The 22,940-nt window shown below is 46.7% G+C and overlaps 1 protein-coding gene across 2 annotated transcripts in view; it reads right to left on the bottom strand.

Annotated features, from left to right (window-relative positions):
- Gnb4 (G protein subunit beta 4) overlaps window positions 1–22,940 on the bottom strand; it is a 43,278-nt gene that overhangs the window by 14,178 nt on the left and 6,160 nt on the right. Inside the window, exons 2-5 of one of the 2 annotated variants that reach the window (XM_028872658.2) lie at window positions 10,115–10,210; window positions 6,087–6,125; window positions 4,791–4,897; window positions 719–782 (exon numbers count right to left, since the gene is read on the bottom strand). In XM_028872658.2, the coding sequence (XP_028728491.1) occupies window positions 719–782; window positions 4,791–4,897; window positions 6,087–6,125; window positions 10,115–10,171 (267 nt within the window). In that variant the 5' untranslated portion in view covers window positions 10,172–10,210. Of the gene's footprint in view, window positions 1–718; window positions 783–4,790; window positions 4,898–6,086; window positions 6,126–10,114; window positions 10,250–22,940 lie in introns of both variants that reach the window. The other variant, XM_028872655.2, reaches the window with a different exon arrangement.

The following is a 22,940-nucleotide window of genomic DNA, read 5'->3' on the forward strand; positions in this document are numbered from 1 at the left end:
TGCCCCCCATGTTTTCACTGCTACTCAGCAACTTGAAATCAAGGATTCTTTACACTGGGCACAGTAAGAAAATCCAGATTTTCGTTACTAGATCTGAACAAATTCAATGTGTCTATCTTCTAAGTCATCCAGAAAAACAATGAAGTCTCTGGAGTAAGCCAAGGCAAAGCTCTCCAGGAACCACCAGGGACCACAGACAAAGACGTCAGTGGTACTTCATTCCAGGAACTAGAGATTTTAAAAGTTCATGTCTATATAGAAATGACAATCTTCACAAGCCAGGTGTGGTGCTGCATGTCTGTAAACTCAGCACTGAGGAGGCAGAGTGGAGGTCAGCCTCAGCTACATCATGATTTCAAGGCTAGCCTGGGATAACTAGGAGCCTGTCTCAAGAAAGAGAGAGACAGAGAGAAAGAAAAAAGAAAGAGAGAGAAAGAAAGAAACGAGAGGGGAGGGGAGAGAGAGACAGACAGACAGACATAGAGGAAGGAGAGGAAGGATGGAGGGAGGGTAACTCAAACACTGAAACTGTTCTTATAGCTTGTTCCTAGAAATAAATAAATAAAAAAAAAAGCTCAACATTAAAAACAAATGTGTCCTAAGAGCTGGTCTGGATCTAGAATAAATTCATCTCAGAAGAAAGGGCTCTGAATAAGAAAGAACTGCTAGGCAGTAAACAAATACAAGATCATTTAAAAGAAAGACGAAGAAATTCTACCTTATTTGTCGTATAGCTATCCCAAATAATTAATTTTCCATCTTGGGAAGCACTGACTAGTAGCCTAGAGGAGAAACACAAGAACAATTTGACACTGAGAGGAAAAATGGTTAATTCGTTACGCATTTTACTTTGAAGGACACTTCAGAACAGTTTTTCTAATAAAACCTGTATACTAAAATAACTCTTCTTCCAACTTTTAAAAACATTATGTTATATGCCAAACACTTTAAACAGAAATCAAAACATTTCGCCACTGACCGAAAGCATCTCTGTCTATGATTCAGTTTTTCCCTGTGACATTTTAGCTCTGATGAAGGTCTAGTGGATATTAGCAGAGGCTGAGCATTGACTGATGTAAGTGCAGTGACGTAACAGTAGATCCAGGCCCAATATCCACACTCCACCCAGCCGAGGCTGTCACCCCTGAGCCTGTGAGTGAAGGGCATGCTGTGGGCACTGCGCAGGCCACAGCAGTGTTGGGGGCATCTGCCATCTTGTGAGATGAGCCACTTGCATATGTTTATAATAAACCGAGTAAGTAAAGATGTCAAAGACATGATATAAAAAAGTACCAGGGAGCCGGGCGGTGGTGGCGCACGTCTTTAATCCCAGCACTCGGGAGGCAGAGGCAGGCGGATCTCTGTGAGTTCGAGGCCAGCCTGGGCTACAGAGCAAGATCCAGGAAAGGCGCAAAGCTACACAGAGAAACCCTGTCTCGAAAAAAAAAAAAAAAAAAGTACCAGGGAGATAAAGAGAGTACATTATGGTTTGTTGCATTAATAAAAGGACAGTGTGTGAGCTGGGTAGTGACAGCATATGTCTTCAATCCCAGACAGAGAAAAGTGAGGGCACAGGAGGATTGCTGTGAGTTCAAGGCCAGCCTGGTCTACAGAGCTAGTTCTAGGGCAGCCAGGGCTACAGAGAATTCCTGTCTGAAAAAACAAAAGCAACAGAAAACGACAATGTGTGGGAAGTGGACTTTTAACTTTTTGTACTTTTAACTACGTATGTGTGTGACTGTACACACGCTTGAATGCAGGGGCCATGGAGGCCAGCGGTGTCAGATCCCCTGGGGCTGGAGTCACAGGTGGTTGGATGTGGGTGCTAGGAATCAAACCTGGGTCCTCTGGAAGAGGAGTCCATATTCTTAACCACTAAGCTGTCTCTCCAGCCCCAGACACTGGAATTTCCAAGAGCTAAAGATGAAATGTATCCTAGGAGGAGGCTAACGATGAGGGAGCAGAGACAGGAAAATTCTGGGCAGCCCCGGGACCTGGGGGCTTCCTTCCAGTCATGGAGCTGAGAACACAGACAGGACTTAGGCTGCAGAAAGCTTTGCCCCACCAACTTATGAATTCTTGAATATGTGGTCACTGGATTCTTTTTGTTCTGTTCTGAAATTTTGCTTTGTCACCCCGTATAAAATGTAAAAGATACAAAAACAGGTACAATTACAAAAAGCACTTAGTTTTCTTCTCTGTGGGCAAAGGTTTCCAGTCTAACTGTGTTTACAGAGGGGGAGGTTCAAAGGTGGGCTGAGGGGGGACCAAGGAAAACTTGGAAATCAACTGCATCCACTGTGCTGACAGAAGTAATAACCCGGGAGTTAATTAGTAGAATACATGGTGTGTGTGTGTGTGTGTGTGTGTGTGTGTGTGTGTGTGTGTGTGTGTGTGTATGTGTGTGTATGTGTGTGTGTGTGTGTGTGGTATATGTGTGTGTGTGTGTATGTGTGTGTATGTGTGTGTATGTATGTGTGTGTGTGTGTGTGTATGTGTGCGTGCTAGGCTGGGGAAGTAAAAGATTATTCCATTACTGGGCATGGTGGTGCTGATCTTTGACCCCAGCACTTGGGAGGCAGAGTCAGGCGGATCTCTGTGAGTTTGAGGCCAGCCTGGTCTAAAGAATAAGTTCCAGGACAGTCAGGGCTACACAGAGAAACCCTGCCTAGGGGTCAGGGAGTGGGGATGCATTGAATCAAAATACTTCTTTTGTATTATTCAATCTTTTGTGGAGTTAGTTAAGTATAGTAACATCCACAATTTAGATGTAGACGTACTTAAGTATTTGCTTATTAACTGCTATTTTAATATTAATAAACAATAAGACTGTGTTTTGGCTAGGAATGGTGTGTAAACCTTGTTTGATCTAAAGGAAACGCCATTTCCCCAAATTCCAAACGGCAGAAGGGACAAATGGCTGTCTGTGGTGTCTATTCGCATACCAAAGCACATGCTGGCCTCCAGCCTCCCTCAGTATCACAAGTACATGTTCCATATTTCAGAGTCCATGCTAGCCCTTCTCATCTCCTCCCCTACCCTAAACGCCCTCCACCTCGCAAGCTTCCCTCCCCGCAGCCACTCATATGCTCCGCCTTCTCCGGCCCTCCCCCAGCTCTCCTCTCTGCTCCTGCTCCCAGAGCCAGGTCCACTTCTCAGGCCCTGCTCAGTCTACTTCCTTCTCTCTCCGCTCTGGACTCTTGCAGATGCCTCTGGATGTTCCTCTTAACCGTCCCATGGAGCAGTCACGTGGTCAGTGTATACACACCTGTAATTGTAACACTCGGGAGCCTGAGTCAGGAGGATATTGATTTTGAGGCTAGCTGGAGCTACTTAGCAATAACCTGTCTCAAAAGAAACAACCCCTCCCAAAACAAAATAATTTTTACATATTAAGGACATGTTATATGCTATTACAAAGGTTTTACTAATCTGCTTAGAAGACAATAAATAACACGAAGTAGACTTTAGTCAAAGGAATGCACCTCAAAAGACACCCCAAAGGTGGCTAGTTTGTTGACCAGGCCCGCTAGGGATGTTAAGATACTAGGGTGTAAATGTCAATTCTCCAGGACTGAGCAGCCGGCAGGCTCCATTCCCATAACAAAGGAGACAACTCTGATTTACAACCAGCCATTAGGCCCTCCTCACATCAAAGAACATTCCTCTAACAGGCTGCAGGGAGCAGAGGGTCACAATCAATGTTAAGTCCTGGCCTGCCATAAAGGCCCCAGTTCTCCTAAGACAGCACAATTGTGCCAAGTGGGCAAAATGACCCCGGATAACAACTATTTAAATAAGTATACACTGGCACCAGAACCACACAGAGAAACCCTGTATGGAGAAAACAACAACAGAAAGTATACACTGGTGTACTTAAAATAGTTCTGGCAATATGTCGTATCTTTGCTATGTAAATTTCTCAGCGGCCTGAATGGCCAGACTGGAAGTCTCCTGTCTGTTTAAACTGTTCAAAGTATAACCTGGGCCAGGACCTGCAGAGAGATGAGGATAACAGTGTACTTGGAATGCATAGGCCTCGGGTACATAGAAGTTAGTAAAATCTTCTAACCAAAGCCAGCTCCACTTTGGGCATTCTCCAGAGCCAGACGTGAGCTATCTTAAAGAACATCTTCCTTTAATAATCTAAATGTGCAGAGTGATTTTTCACTGGGAAGGCATATTCTAGAACAAAGAAAGAAATCCTCCTCTAGCTCCCACAGGTCACGAGACAAAGATCTTTTTGAAAAGCAAACTGATTTTTCATATTAGAAACTTTAAAAGTATTTATTAACATTATGACTACTCTGTATGTTCATGCCTACTTGTGGGCCCACACGTGCGATCCCAGGGCAGCTTGCCAGGCAAACACCTCTATCCAAGAAGCCGTCTCGCATGCCCTAAAAACTGTCAACCTCAAGCTGAGGATCCAACAAGCAGGAGTCTCTGGGTTTGAGCGCCACACTGGAACAAACAGCTCTAACCCTCTGAAGTGTCAACGCAAGGAACATGTTCACAGTCGATGCCTTTTCTACTGCACAAATAAGGGTGGTTCTGAATGATTTGTTTTTTGTTTGTTTTTGTTTTTCGAGACAGGGTTTCTCTGTGTAGCTTTGGCGCCGTTCCTGGAACTCACTCTGTAGCCCAGACTAGCCTCGAACTCACAGAGATCCGCCTGCCTCTGCCTCGTGAGTGCTGGGATTAAAGGCGTGCACCACCATCGCCCACTGCAAACAATGATTCTTAACGAAAAGACTTCTGCAGGCAGTTTAGAAATGACAGCCACTGACCTGGAATCATAGCCCCAGTGCATGGCGTAGATCTTAGCGAGGTGGCCGCGGAGCGTGCGCCTGGTTCGCATTTGTATTCGGCCCACGGAGTCCATGTTAGACGTGATCTTTAGAAAGTGACAATAACATTGCTCTTTACCTTCGATGTGATAAAAAGCAGAAACCAGTTCACAGTACCTGAAGGCGATTTAGTACAGAGCACAACAGAACTGCCATGAGCTCAGTCCACAGAACCATGACTGACACAGGTCATCCCGTGTGCTGTTGTGTGTGAGGAGCTCACGTACACACACAGACTTCCAAACTAACAAAGCTCCAGCCACAGTGGACAGGAAGACAGGAAGGAAGGAAGAAGGGTGGCTGGGCAAGCTGCCCTCCCTGCAAGGACGGGTTCGGAACTGCAGTAAGCTGTCTGGAACACATGCCAGCCTACAAGCACGGTAAAGGTAATGTATGCGCACAGTGTGTGAGGGGGAGAGAGAGAGATGCATGTGGAGGAGGTCAGAGGACAACTCTGTGGAGCTTTCTCTCTCCTTCCACCTAACTCAAACTCTGGAGACTGAACCGAGGTCTTCAGGCTGGCAGGGCAACTGCCTGGCCTGAAGCCATCTTGCCAGACCCTATCTAAGAGTTCATAAAGAACTAGAAGAGAAGCGGCTTGGGTCTCAACACAAAGCAACGATCAACACCGGAAACTCTTAGTACCCTGATTTGATTGATACACTGCATATGTACCCAGCTGTCACAGTGCGCCCAAAATATGGATGTCTTGATAGGAAAAAAATACACCAGCCATAAAGGGAAACTAGAAAGAAATGGCCAAAGAATTGTCTATAAGAAAGCCATGAGCTGGTGAGATGGCCCAGTGGTTAAGATCACTGACTGCTTGCCCAGAGGACCCAGGTTCAATTCCCAGCACCCATATGGCAGCTCCCAGCCACTGTAATTCAGTTGTAGGGAATCTGACTCTTTCTTCTGGCCTCTGAGGGCACCACACACATGCACATACACACAAACACACACGCACATGCACACACACAAACGCACACACACATGCACACATACACACAAACACACACACACATGCACAGTGCACAGAAAAAAAGCTTAACCAGCATATACCAAAAAGATTGAGGAAAGTGCTTAAGAATAGAATGAACTGATGATTCTGCATGTCTCCACAGTGCTTACTGTCCTGCAGACTTCTATTTCAGCACCTTCAGGAACAACAGTCTGGATGTCACCCAAACTGTGACACCTCATGTACACTGCTGACATGACCTGGGGACACTTTACCTGAACCAGCGTGGCATCATTGCAGGCCTTCCTGGCATCCTAGAGCAAGAAAGATGATGACATGTTAAGGAGGGGGACCTCTAGGTAGAACAGGTTTGTATTTATTGAAAATACAGCTTTACTGTATCACATCATCTTATTCTTTTTTTTTTTTTTTTTTCCGAGACAGGGTTTCTCTGTGTAGTTTTGCGCCTTTCCTGGAACTTACTCTGTAGCCCAGGCGAGCTCGGACTCACAGAGAAACACCTGCCTCTGCCTCCCAAGTGCTGGGATTAAAGGTGTGAACCACCACCGCCCAGCTACATCATCTTATTCTTAAACTTTGCTGAAATAAATTTTACCTAATATAAAAGGGGCCATTTTCAGGTACACAATTTAGTGAGGTTTTTTTTAGTATATTCAGAATTGAACCACACCATGATCCAATTTAAGGCATGCCTACCACGTCTGTCTATTTGTTCCCAAAGAAATTCCATCCACCTGGTCCCCCTTTTCTGCATGCCTCAGCTTCTCCTCCCCTCCATTCCGTCCTTTCTGTGTGCACTTGCCAACCAGACCCCTCTTGTAACTCAAGTCACACAGTACACAGCTTCTTCCACTTGGCTCGTTTCCAAGGCCCAGCCCTGTCACTGTATCGAGCAGCATGCCTCCATTTTAAGGCTGACGGTTCTAATGGGTGGCTTTTCAGCATTCTATGCGGCAGTTGAGAGTTTTCCACTTTTCAGTATTACAAAGCATAATGCCGTGTTTTCCATCTCTTTGGGAATTCTACCTGCTGTTGTTCGGAGCTGCTGCACCAGCGATGTCCAGGGCTCCAGTTCCTTAGCATCTTCAGGTCACTTCCAACTCTTTACGATGGTCTGTGCTTTTAGTTACAGCCATCTTAGTTGTGAAGTATCTCACTGTGGTTTGGATTTTATCGAGAATCTTTCAATGGTGTGTGTGTGTGTGTGTGTGTGTGTGTGTGTCTGTCTGTCTGTCTGTGAGTATTCATCTGTGCGCGTACATCGTTGGTGTACATCTGTATTTGTGTCTGTGAGTGTGATGTGTGTGTGCCTGTGTATCTGTCTTTCCATGTCTTTGAAAGGATCTCTATTTAAAGCTTTGGCCAGCGTTTAGGTCAGGCTGTCTTTTTATTGTCCAGATATAGCACTTCTTTACATATTCTACACACCTGACCCTTACAGGATGTACAGTTTTCAAACTGGACAGCATTTTTAAAATCTATTTTATTTATGCATATGTATGTGCGTATGAGCTACCTGGAGAGGCCAGGAGAGAGAGTCACATCCTTGGAACTGGATATAGGTGAGTTGTGAGCCTCCTGACGGGAGCTCTGGAAACTGGACTTGGGTCCTCTGTAAGAGCAGCAAGTGCTCTTAACCACTGAGCCAGTTTTCTGGCCCCTTGATAGAGTTTTTTGATGTGTAAGTTTTTATTTGATGAGATACAGTTTTCTGGGTTTTTTCTTTTGTTGTTGTCCTTTGATGACATATTTAACTATGGGGAGTGGATGAGGTCCTGAGCGAATGTGTACTGTTGACATGAACACGACCGTTTCAAGGAGCCCAGTGCCTCAGACCCCTGGGAGTGGCAAAGCCTTCCAGGTCAGGTTCAGAGACTGGTATGGCCCTTCCTCCGCTCTGCGTGTGGGTGTTGACAAATGGCTGACCTTTACCTAAAACCAGTGTGTGCAAAACTATGGCCCACAGCCTCCCCTTCCTGGTGACTACAGCCCGAGATGGCTCCCCGAAAGAGATCTCTGTTAGCTGCCCACCTTCTCCCGGCTGGTGCCGTACACAGTGAGTCTCCGACTTTCCAGGCTGCTGGTGGTGCGCTTCCAGCAGAGCACATGGCCCACGGGCGCTACCATGCCCGGCTTAAATTTTATTTGCTTTATGTAAGTGTTCTGTCTGAATATGTCTGTATACCATGTACACGCCTGGTGCCTTCAAAGGAAAAGAGGGCACTGATGCCCTAGAACTGGAGTTACCGTCAGTCACAGGCTACCATGTGGGTGCTGGAAACTGAACCTAGGTCTTCCGGAAGAGCATCCAGTGCTCCTACCTTCTGAGCCCTCTCTGCAGCCTCAGAGATAAACCTGCACAAACATTCCGTATCCAAGCAACTGTGACTGAGCCATTAATAAACACTTTAGGTGTTTAGGTCCAGCGTGCAGAGACACATCTTGGGATTTTTTACTTTTGGTGCTGGGATGGAACCCAGAGCTTTACACTAAACACTTTATACCAAACACTGGCTCAGCTACTAACCTACACCTTTTCTGTTGAAGGCGGCACCATGTCACTCCCTGGGGAGCACTTTCTGTTGGCTGCTCTTCATCCCACCCCCACCTTGTTTTCTCACCTCCTTCTTTCTCATAACCTCTCTACAGACTGTATTCTTGGCTTTTACACTGTCTCGAACAGCGTATCAAGTGAAACCTTCCTGATGCCGCAACCCTTTAATACAGTTCCTCACGTTGTGCTGACCCCCAACCATAAGATATATATATATATATTTTTTTGCTACTTTATAACTGTAATTTTGCTACTGGTATGAATCGTAATATAAATATCTGTGTTTTCTGATGGTCTTGGGTGACCCCTGTGAAAAGGCTGCTTGACCACTTCAGGGGTCACAAACCAAGTGTTGAGAACCGCTGGTCTTGAGCTAGCCAATCATCTACACTGGCAAGGGCCCCCAACTACACTGCAGGTTATCAGGACTTCTCCCTTGGTTCCTCACTGACATCTGTAAATGGTTTTAGCTTGTACTTTGCTCTGTGAAAAGAGGCAGGCAGCTGCTGGGCTACTTACAACATACTCCTTCCTCCACCAACTGCAAAGAGGCCATGGCATCTTTTCATTTCCAATTTTCCTTCTTGGACACTCCCCGGTTCCCGGAAGTTAGTGTCTGCTCCACTGATGCCCCTTGGGCACTTCCTTCTTGTGAGTGTTTACAGGCCCTTCCCTGGAGCTTGCCCACAGCACTGGCAACTCTTCCCCACCAGAAGGATCCCAAAGTCTAAGTATCTTTTGTTTGTTTGAGGGAGACCAAGCTGGCCTTGAACCCCAGATTGTCCTGCCTAAGCCTGAGCCATGCACTGTGACCACCATGACCAGCAAACAGTGTCTTTCAGTTTATCTGTTCCTTCTTGGCTGGGCATTTCAGTTGACTTCCCAGACTGAAAGGCATCACATTTGTCTTTTATGATTACTGTCTTGCAACAAAATACTGTTGAGATAATATTTCCTCGTGTTATAGGGTAACATCTGCCCCGTGTATCCCACCAAAAAAAACTATGATTCTCAGTGTGTGAAGGAGAGAATTTTTAAATGCTTTCCACTGGCATATGATAACCATGGGTTCCATTACATTCTCATCTGTGCGGACATTGGTTTTGATCATACTACCCCTATTAGCCTTGTTCTCTCACACTGAACCCTTCCTAGATGAGAACTCATCATTACACTTGTATGTCAGCTAGATTAGACATTCTACTTTGAAAAGTAGAATGAATTACTTTAAAAATTGTACTGTGTGTGGGCATGTTGGCCGCGGCACATATGTGGAGGTCAGAGGACAGTTGTCAGGAGTCCGTCCTTTCCTGCCACCGTGTGGGTCCCAGGGCTAGAACTCAGGTTCATCAGGCTTGGCAGCAAGCACCTTCACCCACAGAGACGTCTCACGGCCCTAGGCATGCTACTCGCTTTTCAGCGTCAGCCAGCACGGGCAGTGCTTTGGAATGACGTGGGGGAGAGTTCTCTAGAAGCATGCTCAAAACAACTTAACCATGCCCATATTGTTTCCTTGAGAGAGGGTCCTGCCTGGCCCAAGCTGGCTTTTGAGCTTGCTAAATGACAAAGGATGAGGTTACAGGTGTATGACATCACAGCTGGCTCAGGCCAACCCCTTCCCGCCTCATGAATGATTTAATATGTGCTGACCAATAAGCTAATGAGTAGTGTTTATAGACTGCTGAAACTAAGCTAAGCAGTGATGATTTAAAGTGGAACACGTCCTACCTGGATCTGATTCCGCAGCTGCTCAGCCTCCTGCCGCAACTGTTCCAGTTCGCTCATCCTTTGTGACTGTTTTCCTCAGGAGTCTCACGTGAAGAACTAAGAGGGGGGTGTGTGCCAATTAATTTGTATTTTAATCTGCATGGAAAGCACAGACATTTAACTTTTTAGTTCTTCCAAATGTAAATGAAACAACCAACATTACTGGAACTTAAAATTGCTTAATAAACAAACAGAGATCATCCACAAAGGGACTGTATGCAGGAGGAGGACATGGACGTTGTCAATACCAACATGGAGTCATTTCTGCCAAACCTCCCATGAAGGAGGTGCTTGTTCACACACATGTATACCTATGAAGGAATATTCAGAAATAAACTCTCTATGAAGGAGAGCCTAGATACATACATGCCCACAAAGGGATATTCAGAATTTCTGCAGTATCCCACATAAGCGATTCCCATGGAGCCAGCTCCCCCCAGAGCCGCACCAATTCCAGACACAGCGAGTGAGCAATCCTCTTGGTTTCCAGCCTAGGTAGACAGTCCTCTTTTCCTTCCCCCTTTCTCCTCTTTTCTAATCCCAGCATCCTCAGGTGCATCCATGGGACTCCAGACACCTACCCCTCTGCTGTTCTAGAAAACCTGTGTTATGGAGAGTGTCGGGTCCAAAAGAAACCCAGGACAAACGTCTACTGTGACGCCTGTCAGCACACCAAAGCACTGCTGGCCTCCAGGCTCACTGAGAACCAGCGGCCCCTCACTCGTTTCACCCCGCTCCTACGCAAACTTCACCAGTCACGGGCTTCCCTTCCGCCAGGTTCTCACTCCTAGATAACCTTGCCATCTGACCGTGAGCTGTGTGCTGTCCTTTCTCTCTGCCTCCTCCCCCGCTCCCTCCACCCCTCTCCTCTCATGGCCCAGTTCCGTCTGCTGGCCATGTGCACTTCTCTCCCTGCCCCAGACTCTTCCAGACGCCTCTGGCTGTACTCTTCTTCATATCTACAATAAAAAACCTTCTTCTCAACCATACCTTGGAGCAGTCATGTCCCCACTTTATACATCTGGTGCTGCAAAAACCCACTATATACAGAGTTGGTCTTTCTATCATATATTTAATTTTTAATTTAATTTAATTTTTAATTTTTTTGGTTTTTTTCGAGACAGGGTTTCTCTGTGTAGCTTTGGTGCTTATCCTGGAGCTTGCTTTGTAGACCAGGCTGGCCTTGAACTCACAGAGATCCGCCTGGCTCAGCCTCCCAGGTGCTGGGATTAAAGGCGTGCGCCATCACCACCTGGCTCTATCACTTATCTTAGGTCAACAATGCTTGAAAGATGAGGGAGAGATCTTGAGATGGGGTATTTAAGACCAAACCATAGGAACTGATAATAGACAGGTCGAGGGAGAGGCTGGCTTGTGATTTCATTCTGTCTTTTGTTTGTTTTTGAGACAGGGTCTCACCATGTAGATCAGGTTGGCCTCAAACTCTGAGATCCACCTGACTTTGCCTGGTAGCAAGTTCTGAGATTAAGGCACACACCATGGCCAGCCTGAAGCTGGTTTGAAGGGATCCTTCTGCTTTCACCTCCCAAGTGCTAGAATAACAGGTATGATGGTTTGGAGGAGAATGGCCTCAAAGTCATATATCTGAATGCTTGGTCCCCAGTTGGTGGAACTGTTTAGGAAGGATTAGGATGTGTGGCCTTGTTGGAGTAGGTGTGGCTTTGTCGGAGGAAGTGTGTCACTAGTGGTGGACTTTCAGGTTTTAAAAGCCCATGCCAGGCTCAGTCTCTCTTCTCTGCCTCCAATTAATGGATCAGAATGTAAGCTCTTGGCTACTGCTCCAGCACCATGCCTGCCTGCCTGCTGCCTATTTCCTACCATGATGGTCATAGACTCATGTAGCTAGAGTTTTCCTGCCTTGCCCATAGTCAGGACAAATCTTTGTCACCCGCCAGTCCCACAGCCACTCAGACCCAACCAAGTAAACACAGAGACTTATATTGCTTACAAACTGTATGGCTGTGGCAGGCTTCTTGCTAACTGTTCTTACAGCTTAAATTAATCCATTTCCATAAATCTATACCTTGCCATGTGGCTGGTGGCTTACCGGCGTCTTCACATGCTGCTGGACATGGCGGCAGCTGGCAGTGTCTCTCTGCCTCAGCCTTCTGCTTCCCAGAATTCTCCTCTCTCCTTGTCCCACCTACTTCCTGCCTGGCCACTGGCCAATCAGTGTTTTATTTATTGACCAATCAGAGCAATTTGACATACAGACCATCCCACAGCAGACTCATCCTCTGAAACAAGCAAGTCCTCAAATAAAGGCTTTCTTTTGTAAGTTTCCTTGGTCATGGTGTCTCTCTCGTCACAGCAATAGAAAACTAAGACAAGAGGTGTGGGCCACCACACCCAACTTGGATGGCTTTACATGCAACTCAGACTTAGTACTTCAAAGCTGATCTCCACACACCCCAACTCTCCTGTATTTCAGACAATGGTAATTCTATTGCTGTAACTATTTGAGTTCAGAAACAAAAACCCTAGGAATCATTCATTTCCATTTCCCTCAGACCTTCCCGTCTATTCCATTAGCAATCCTGTCATCTGTCCCAGGAGCTGATGGAGTCTGCCTGCCTCTAGTGCTATTAATTTGGTCAAGCCACCATCCTCTCACCTGACCTCTTCTGCCCTTGACTTTGCCCTACACCTGTCGAGAGCAGGCACTCAAAGCTGAATTCTCTCTCTGTGTATGCATGTGTTCACACATACATGTGAGCACACACACACAAGAGCTCATGTGAAAACCACAGGACAACCTGGGTGTCTTAGGGTTACTACTTCAGTGATAAAACACCAAGACCAAAGCAACTTGCTGAGAGGGGAGGGTTAATTTGGCTTACACTTCCACATCACTTTTCATCATTGAAGGAAGTCAAACAGGACAGAAACCTGGAGGTGGGAGCTGATGCAGAGGCGCGCGGGGTGGGGGGGGGGTGGGGGGTTGTTTACTGGCTTGTCCCTCATGGCTTACTCAGCCTCTCAGCCTGCTTTCTTATAGAACCCAAGACCACCAGCCCGGGGATGGCTCCACCCACAATGGGCTGGACCCTCCCCCATTGATCACTGATCAAGAAAATGCCCTACAGACTTGCCTACAGCCTGATCTTATGAAAGCATTTTCTCAATTAAGATTCCCTCCTCTCAGATGACTTTAGCTTGTGTCAAATTGGCATGAAACTATGCAGCACACTGGGGTATCATTTCCTAGGCCCTGTCCACCTTCTTTTGAGACAGAGTCTCTCCTACTAGCCTGGAGCTCACCAAGCAGGCTAGACTGGCAGGCTTATCAGCACCAGAGATCTGCATGCCTCTGCCTCCCCGTTGTTATGTGATAATATTTTTGTACACTGTGAAGATGAGTCTCTGCCAAGGCACCTTCGGATTGGTTTAATAAACAGCTGAACGGCCAATAGCTAGGCAGAAGAGGATAGGCAGGACTTTTGGGAAGAGATAGGAACTCTGAGAAGAGAGGTGGGATTTGCTAGCCAGACAGAGGAACTGGGATGTGCTACTGTACTGAGGAGAGGCAACGAGACACGTGGCAGAATGCAGATTAATACAAACAGGTTAATTTAAGTTTTAAGAGCTTTTGGGAACAAGCCTAAGCTCAGGCCAAGCTTTCATAATTAATAAGTGTCTGTGTCATGATTTGGGAGCTGGTGGTCCAAAAGGCTCAATTACATCCCAGCATTGGGATTACAAGCTCACTACCAAACTTGGTTGTTCGTCTGTTTGTCTGGTTGGTTTTTTTATGTAGGTTCTGGAGATGAACTCAGATCTCCATGCTTGCAGGGCAAACACTTTACCAATGGGATCTTCTCCCCAGCCCTAACGCTGAACTCTTGACCTCTACATGCAGAGGCCAGGCAGCAGCGTTCAGTCTCTCTCTCTCATATTCCCACACACCCTACGCGCCCCCACCCCTCTCCTTCCCCCAGCTCTTGCTGCTCCCTGGGGACACCCAGTGAGCTCTAGCCTGCGTGCTTTCCTCTCTCTGGAATGCTCCTGCCCCTGACATTTTCAGTGCAGGTTCCCCTGGCCTGGTCAGCTGTCACCCCTGCACACCCCTGCACACCCCTGCACACACCACTCTCACTAGCAAGACCTTGCCTTACTTCCAACACTACTTAGTCTGTATTTGCTTATTTGTGGTCTGTTTCCGCCCAACAAAATGTACTGACTCGAGGCAGGGCCTTTCTTCGCTTCATTCTTTACCACAGAATCAGCTCCTAAGACACTTTGGTCTCCAGTAAATAAACTAATTTGAAATAGCTTAAGAAATAAAGAAAATTTACTCTTTAGAGTTATAGAAGTCACAGTGGCAAAAGGCAAGAATATTACTATGTCAGGAGGAGAAGCTGTACCTTACAATACCCCACGCCCTATCTACGTCTTATGGTGCTTGTTTACCATACTTTTTTTAAAAAAATCTTCTCTACTTCCTGTATATTAGGAATGAGATCTGGAGGCTACAGTATATTCAGGTTCAATATCCATATTTGGCAAGAATCCTTGTTGGTGATGCTGAGAAAGTCAGAATGATTTACTACATTCAAGAAGAGGAGCCAGATGTTAGCAATGTAATCTATTAAAGTCCCCACTTTCAACCAACAACTGATCTTTTCTATTTACTAACTGGATCCTTATTATCACTGGCTAACCATGCCCAAGTCTCTCCCCTGGGGAGAGAGAGAAGAGAAGAGGAGGGAGGGAGGGAGGGGGAGAGGGGAGGGAGGAAGAGAGAGAAAAAGAGAGAGCACGAAAGTCCATACAAGTGCTACAGCCTTCACTCAAGTGATCCCAGGTACATCCGAACTCTCCTGACCTTGGCATTGTTCACATGAAGCTGATTTTGCAGGCATGCAGAATCCTAGAATTATGGGTCCTGATGGCTGCCACAGGACGGTAAGGGGAAGCCTGGTGGCCATGCAGTGTGCTGTGGGTCAGTCCCACCATCTAGCCCCTAGCAGGGTGATGTGTGGTGGAGATGAGGGAGTGAGGCTGATGCTGCCATGGAGACACAGGAAGGTGAAGATCTGGGCAATGTGCTACAGACGGCAGGCACAGCCAGCACGGCATGGGAGCCACATGGGCTGCCACCAGCACAGCTGCAGAAAGCCCTCCGCAGCCATGGTGGGAGCACTCAGATGACACACAGGGAGCACTCAGATGACACACAGGGAGCACTCAGGTGACACACAGGGAGCACTCAGATGACACACAGGGAGCACTCAGAGTGACACACAGGGAACACTACGATTTCACGTCAGCCCCACTGGGATTTGGCCTTGCTCTGAGCTGATGCTCCTTACTATCCTCCTCCTCCTCCTCCTCCCACCCCTCTTCCTCCCTTTTGGAATAAGAATGTCCACCCTGTACCTCTTGAGTCTTGGAGGTCACTTTGAAGTTGGCCTTTTGAGTGATACTGGAACAGTTAAGACTTTGGGGGACGTTTTGCACTGTGAGATACATGTGAGTCTCTGGGGATGGGGTTCAGGGCTATGGCATGTGAGATACATGTGAGTCTCTGGGGATGGGGTAGAGGGCTATGGTATGGATCTGTTTGTTAAAAAGCTTCATCCCAGATGCTGCCGTGGAGAGGGAAGACTGTTAAGGAGTCTGCAGTCCATGGGGCCCGTCCTTTTTTGCCTTTGCCTGATGCCTGAGGAGCTGTGTGTTCTGCTCTGCTACTGGCCCGCCATCACAGACCATCTTGTTTTTCTGCAGTTCCTCATGGACTGCAGAAACCAAAGTAAAGCCTTTCTCAAGATGACGGACTCTTCACCTACCACTTCACCAGCAGTCACGGTTCTGGCTCCCTTTAGAACCTTTAATGAGGGGAACTGAGCAGGACCCCCGTTCATCCTGAGAAATCGGAGGTCTCAGCCTCCCTCATCTGGCCAAGGCCAGCTGAGCTTCAGCAGGAGGAATGGAAAGGGACAGGAGTCACAAGAGGCCACCTGGGGTTTCCTGAGCTATGAACCCAGACAGCCAGGACAACTGCACACTCGCCGTGGGTCACACCAAAGCTGACCTTCTGCACCTCATCTCTCTGCTGGTAAAAAAGAGAAACCTGCTTTTCACACCCCTGTCCCAGGGATGGAATCGGGGGCCTTCATGACAGATAAGCACCTGATCCTTGAGCCACATCACAATCCAAGCCCTTTAACTTTTTACTTCAAAAAAAAAAAAAAAAAGACTTTACATTAAGAAGAATATATCACTTACACACGTCAATGTCAATCTTTTCTTCTTATTCAACAATCACTGCATTCTGGGCAGCTTCTATAAAGAATCTAGCATGAGTGCCTGGACTGTGAGGCATGCCTAGACAATCCCAGAGGCTCACCAGGGTAAAATGAGGAAATTATGGATTTGAGCCCATCGTGGTAGTATATGCCTAGAAATTCCAAGAAGTACTTGGAAGGTGGAGGGAGGAAGATTATACATTCAAAGTCATCCTCAGCTATACAGTGAACCCAAGCTAGCCTGGGCTACATGAGAGCGGGGAGCGGGGAGAGAAAGAGGGAGAGAGAGAGATAGGGGAGAGGAGGAGAGGAAGGATGAGAGAAGACAGCTTCAAGTACTGTTATTTTCACTTTTTAGTATCATGTCTATGAGTGTTTGTCTGCATTTATGTTTGTGTACCACACGCATGCCTGGATACACCTGGATACACCTGGATACCCTTGGATACATCTGGATACACCCCTGGATACTCCTGGATCCCCCTGGATACACCTGATACACCCCTGGATACACCTGGATCCCCCTGGATACACCTGGATATCCCTGGATACACCTGATACACCCCAGATACCCCTGGATACACCCCTGGATACCCCTGGAAACACCCATGGAACTAGAGGTACAGATGGTTGTGAGTCACCATGTAGATGCTGGGAACTGAACCTGAGTCCTCTGTAATGGCAGCAAGTGCTTTTAACCACTGAGGCATCTCTCCAGTCCCACATCCAGAATTTTAAAAGCAACTCCTCAAATCCATCACCGATGAACAGGGACACATGCACAGATGGGCCAATGGGGAGCACCGCAAACACCAACATCCAAACGAAACACCTATTTCAAAAATTAGGGAAATGCAAACTGAAGGAAAGTTTCACGCTTTTAACCTGAGTCAGGAGCTGGTAAAGCTGCATGCAAACCTTAACTCAGATGTTGGCGGGCCAGCTCTTAGGCACCTTGGTGGTAGCCAGCATGGCATGGCATGGGTGTCTTTCAACCTGACAACCTGTTTCCATTTCTGCATGCAGAAGCCCCAGATGCAGACACTCTAGTGCCTGCATCTCTGAACAGGGTGCAGCTGCTCACATCAGTCAGAACAGGCCTGCCCCGGCAGAGTGGGTGAAGGCAGTACGACACAGAGTTAACACACAGCAACAAAAGCAAAGGTTCTGACCGGATACAACAAAGGCAGCTCATAAAAACACAAAGGAAAAAAATAAACAATGAAAACCAAACAGTGTATTGAAATGCATGAATACTGGCAGGCGCACACCTCTGATCTCAGACTGGAGAGGTAGAGGCAGGAGGATCAGGAATTCAAGGTTATCCTCGGCTGCATGGCGAATCTTGATGTCAAGTTCCTATCTCAAAAAACCAAAAGGAAGAAAAAGTATAAATATGCACTTTAACCTCCTTAAGGAAAGGAACGATGAAACAGTGTAAGAACACACTTGTTGCAAGCAGTAGTTCACACTCTACTTCCTCCACTGGGCATGCGATCACAGTGCAAACACTACTAATCACCAAGCAAACTGGATCCAGTGCCTGAGGGTCACTGGGAACCACAAAAGAAAGGTAATGAGATAAAACACGAGGAGAACAGAAGGCGAGGCTGGCACAGTCTGACGACTTGTTCACCAGCAAAGGAAAGCTGTGACATTAGTCCTCACACACCTGGCACCCAGGCGACACGCATCCTGCATGATGCCTCTTTCCAAGGGCCTCTCCTTCAGTGTGCTGGAGCCCAGATCCCACCTCCTCACTTTAAACTCCATCTCTGTGACCGTCATAACATCCAGCTTCTCTCACTCTCTCGGACTTCATTATTCCTTCTGTTTCTTTATAGGCCCCTTCACTCATTTCTCAAATACCTGCATTTCTCAGGATTCTAGGCTCAGACAGTTAGCTGAGAAACTCCCCTCCAGGGAAGAAGGAAAGATAAAAAGGAATCTGAGATACAGATGAGCCACTGGGGGGTTCGGAGATGACTAGGTCGGTAGAGTGCTCCCCACACAAGCTTAAGGAGCTGGGTTCCAGCCCTCAGAGCCTGACAGAAGTCAGGTGTGGTGGGGTGTACTAGAGAGCAGGAGACAGGCGGGTCCCTGAGGCTCACTAGCCAACCTGCCTAGGCTGATCATTGAGCCCCAGACTAGTGAGAGATTTGGTCTCAAAAAACCAAGGTGCCTGAGGAATGACACCAGAGGCTGTCCTCTGTGCACACGCGCACACACCCACACTTGGATCTATACACACATGAGCACAAACCCACACGCTCACAATGTATATAAGACACTCACACTTTCTTGTCTTTTCCCTTTTCATTCTTAGGGTGTATATGTGCACGTTTTTGTTTGTTTGTTTTTGGTTATTTTGAGACAGGGTTTCTTTGTTTAACAATCCTGGCTGTACTAGGTCAGGCTGGCCTCGAACTCACAGAGATCTGCCTGCCTCTCCCTCCTGAGTGCTGGGATTAAAGGCACGTGCCACCACCGCCCAGCATGTGTGCGTGTGTTAAAGTGTGTGGGAATTAATCATCCCAACCTGCTGTTCAACCTGACTCACTGACGCAGGGACTCTCAATCAAACCCAGAGTTCGCTGATATGGCTGGTCCTGACAGCCAGGCTGTTCTGAGAGTCCCCTGACTATGCCTCCGAGGCTACCTTGCCTACCCTGTATATAAATCCCCTGGATCTGGAGTTTTGACCTGGTGCTTATGCGGCAAGCATTTTAAACTCTGCATTCTCTCTCCAGCCTTCACACATTCCTGTTTAGAAGCACCGGAAATGCATAGTGTCATCTCTGAAGACATTCCCCAATGGTGATTTTGCTCCAGATCAAACTGGAACTGGGCACCACAGTTAACTGCAGACGCGAAACTGCAGTCAATGGGGCAATCTGAAATTAATAATTTTTTTATCTTTTTTTTTTAAGATTTATTTATTTATTATGTATACAGAAGAGGGCACCAGACTCATTACAGATGGTTGTGAGCCACCATGTGGTTGCTGGGAATTGAATTCAGGACCTCTGGAAGAGCAGTCGGTGCTCTTAACCTCTGAGCCATCTCTCCAGCCCCCGAAATTAATAATTTTTACAAAAGTATTTGGTAACTGGGGTGCTCTTTCAATTGCTACACCTTGACTAAGTGTTTCAGCATTGAGTATCTGACTCCTCCAACAAATTTCAGACAACTATCCCGTATTGAGGGCACTGCAGAGCCTCCTATGAAGTAACTTTTAAGAGCTGGGCTGTGCCAGTAACAAGTACCAGAAGATGCCAGTGAGCCGTTGTATCCACACGGATTTATGAATAAAATGAAGACAATGCTGCTGTGGAATTCAAATGGCCTTCTCACAGCACGTCTTAAAACATCCGCACAACCTTCACCAAAGCAAGGCATTCTGCTAGCTGTACAATGCTGCCCCTGTGTGAGTGAAGGGCCTTTCTGTCCATTGGGGACAAGGACCTGTGAGTTCTTAGCTACCGAGGAGCTCCACACAGACTGCAAAAGCTCACATAAGGCATGACAGACACTAGTTACTGTGTGTGTGGTATGGGGGTGTCGGTGTTCTCACGTGGGCACAGGTGCATGTCCACGTGGGTGTGCAGGCCCCGGGCTGACACCAGGTATAGGTTTCTCACGTATGCACAGGTGCATGTATTCAAGTGCATGCTTATGTTCTTGTTGGCATTTTACTCTTTGGGGGGCCCCGCCACCCAGCTCATAAACAAATCAGTCGGAGGCTTATTTTTAATTATAAATGCCCAGCCTTAGCTTGGCTTAGTTTCTTACCAGCTTTCCTTCAACTTAAATTATCCCATCTATCTTTGGCCTCGGGGCTTTTCCGTTCTCTAACTTCTGTAAATCTTACTCTTTCTCTGTGGTTTGCTGTGTAGCTGGATGGCTGGACCCCAGAGTCCTCCTTCTTCTCCAGCTGCTAGATCTCCTTTCAATCCTCCATCTCTTTTTTTCTCACAGATTTCTTCTTCTCTATTTATTTTCTCTGCCTGCCAGCCCCACTTATCCTTTCTCCTGCCTTGCTATTGGCCGTTCAGAGCTTTATTAGACCATCAGGAGTTTTACACAGGCACAGTAACACAGCTTCACAGAGTTAAACAAATGCAACATAAGCAAAAAGTAACACACCTTAAAATAATATTCCCCAACATGTATTCGTGGGTGTGCAGAGCCCAGGTTGACATCAGGTATTTTCCTTATCACTTGAGACAGAGTCTCGAACTGAATTTGGAACTTGCCTATGCAGTCAGGCTACCTAGCTGGTGAGTCCCGGGATCCTCTCGTTTCTTCCCCAGCACTGGGACTACAGGTGCCCACTCTACCTCAAGATAACCCAGGCGGACCTGGGGCAGCAACCCACGTAGGTAGAAATGAACATTTCTGTAGTCGAATGGAAGGGAATACGCAGTGGGCAGTTCTCAGAGCACCACTATGCCGGCAACGCACACTAGAGACCTGTTGACAAATTTCAGTTTCCTGAGATAACTGTCCAGCATATTCCACTCATTTAGTTAAGGAAAGGGCTGATCATGTAGCCCAGGCTAGCTTAAGTCTCGTGAGTGCTGAGTTCTCAGGCATGTACCACCATGCCTGGCTTCATCGTGTTCTATTTAATTTATAGAATATTAGAATAAAAACTGCCCACTCCACACCTTAACTGCCCTGATTAATTCCGTGGCACATGCCAGTTAGGGAACAAAGCCTCACCCAGCTCCAGGTGCAGGACTGGGTCCTAATTTCCCATTACCAAGTAGTGGAAGTCCAATATTTACACCAAGTCCTAGGCAAAGTGTTTTGGTGAGGAACTCATACAAATTAGGGGAAGGGCTGGGGAGATGGCTCATACACTCACACCAGACAAATAAACCATCTTTTTTAAAAAGTAGAAGAGAACAAGTCCTAAGCCAAGCCATTCATTATTAAATTTTCACTTAAAATATTAGAAACTGGGCTGGAGAGATGGCTCAGAGGTTAAGAGCACTGACTGTTCTTCCAGAGGTCATGAGTTCAATTCCCAGCAACCACATGGTAGCTCACAACCATCTGTAATGAGAGAGATCTGGCGCCCTCTTCTGGCCTGCTGTCATATATGCTGTATACATAATAAAAATAAATAAATAAAATCTTAAAGAGAGTCTTACAGCTACTGCTTTAAAAAAAAAAAAATATTAGAAACTGCCATGCATGGTAGTATATGCCTTTAATTCCAGCACTCAAAAGACAGAATCAGGAAGATCTCTATGAGTTCAAGGCCACACTGGTGTGTGTGTGTGTGTGTGTGTGTGTGTGTGTGTGTGTGTGTGTGTGTGTGTGTCTGTGTCTGGAAAGGTGGCTCAGAGAGGAAAGGCACTTGCTGCCAAGCCTAAATTTAATCCCTGGGCCCCAGATGGTAGAAGCAGCCTAAAACATTGTCTCTTACCTCCACACTGTGGCATGTACACACCTTCATGCAAACATAAATACACACACAAATATGACAATAAGAAATTTTAAATATCTATAAAAAATCCAAAGATTCAGTCAAGATTTGCTCTCTGATCATAGGAACCAGTCTCCTTACACACAAAATAAATAGAATTCTATTGATTTCTCTATAGCTGAACACATGACCCTTGTTCCCAGTCCTGGGTTCAATCCTCAGTAATGGGGGAAATTTTCATTTTATGTAAGCACTACTCCAAAGCAGAACAAAGAGCACAATCTGAGAGCATCTGGGAGGAAAGGTCCCCAGAATGCACACTGGGAAATGGTGCTGGGGACACTCGCTGGGAGCCTACCTAACATTTTTGCTCATAAGCAGTGTACCAAAGCAAACTGTCTGGCACCCATGACCCCCACCCCAGAACATCAGCATGAAAGCGTAGGTGCGTCTCGATGAAGAACGTGGCTTCCAGCACAGTGTTTGAACACCACCCACCCCCACTGCCATCTCCTCACCCAAGCTATCTATCTACCTCTACAATCTAACCACTGGTCATTTCCTTTTCATTCTTTGTGATCAGATTAGGACTAACTTGACCACTTGCCTAAAATTGAATTTATATATATTTTCTTCTTGACAGGGTCTCACTATGTAACCCAGGCTGGCCTCACGCTCACAGAGATCCACCCACCTCTGGCTCCTGAGTACTGGAATTAAATGGTGTGTGACAACACATCTGGCCCATAAAACTGGAAATTTCAAATTGACTTTTTTTTTTAAAGGTCTGGTGTATTCCTGGCTGGTCTCAAGCATACTGTGTAGCCAAGGATGATTTTGAACTTCTGATCCTCCTGCCTCCACCTTCTGAGTGCTAGGACTACAGGCATGGGCCACCACATCTAGTTTTATGCAGCAGTAAGGATCGAACCCTAGGCTCTGTACCACTAGACAAATACTCCACCAGATGAGTTCTCGGTTTAGTGATTTCTTTAAGGGGACCACCCGGTTCACCACCCTCCTTTTCCCTGTTTTGTTTTTCCCTGGTGACCTATCCACTCATGCACCACTTGTTAGAATC

This window comes from Peromyscus leucopus, chromosome 6 (genome assembly GCF_004664715.2).
Source record: "Peromyscus leucopus breed LL Stock chromosome 6, UCI_PerLeu_2.1, whole genome shotgun sequence".
NCBI classification, from domain to species: domain Eukaryota; kingdom Metazoa; phylum Chordata; class Mammalia; order Rodentia; family Cricetidae; genus Peromyscus; species Peromyscus leucopus.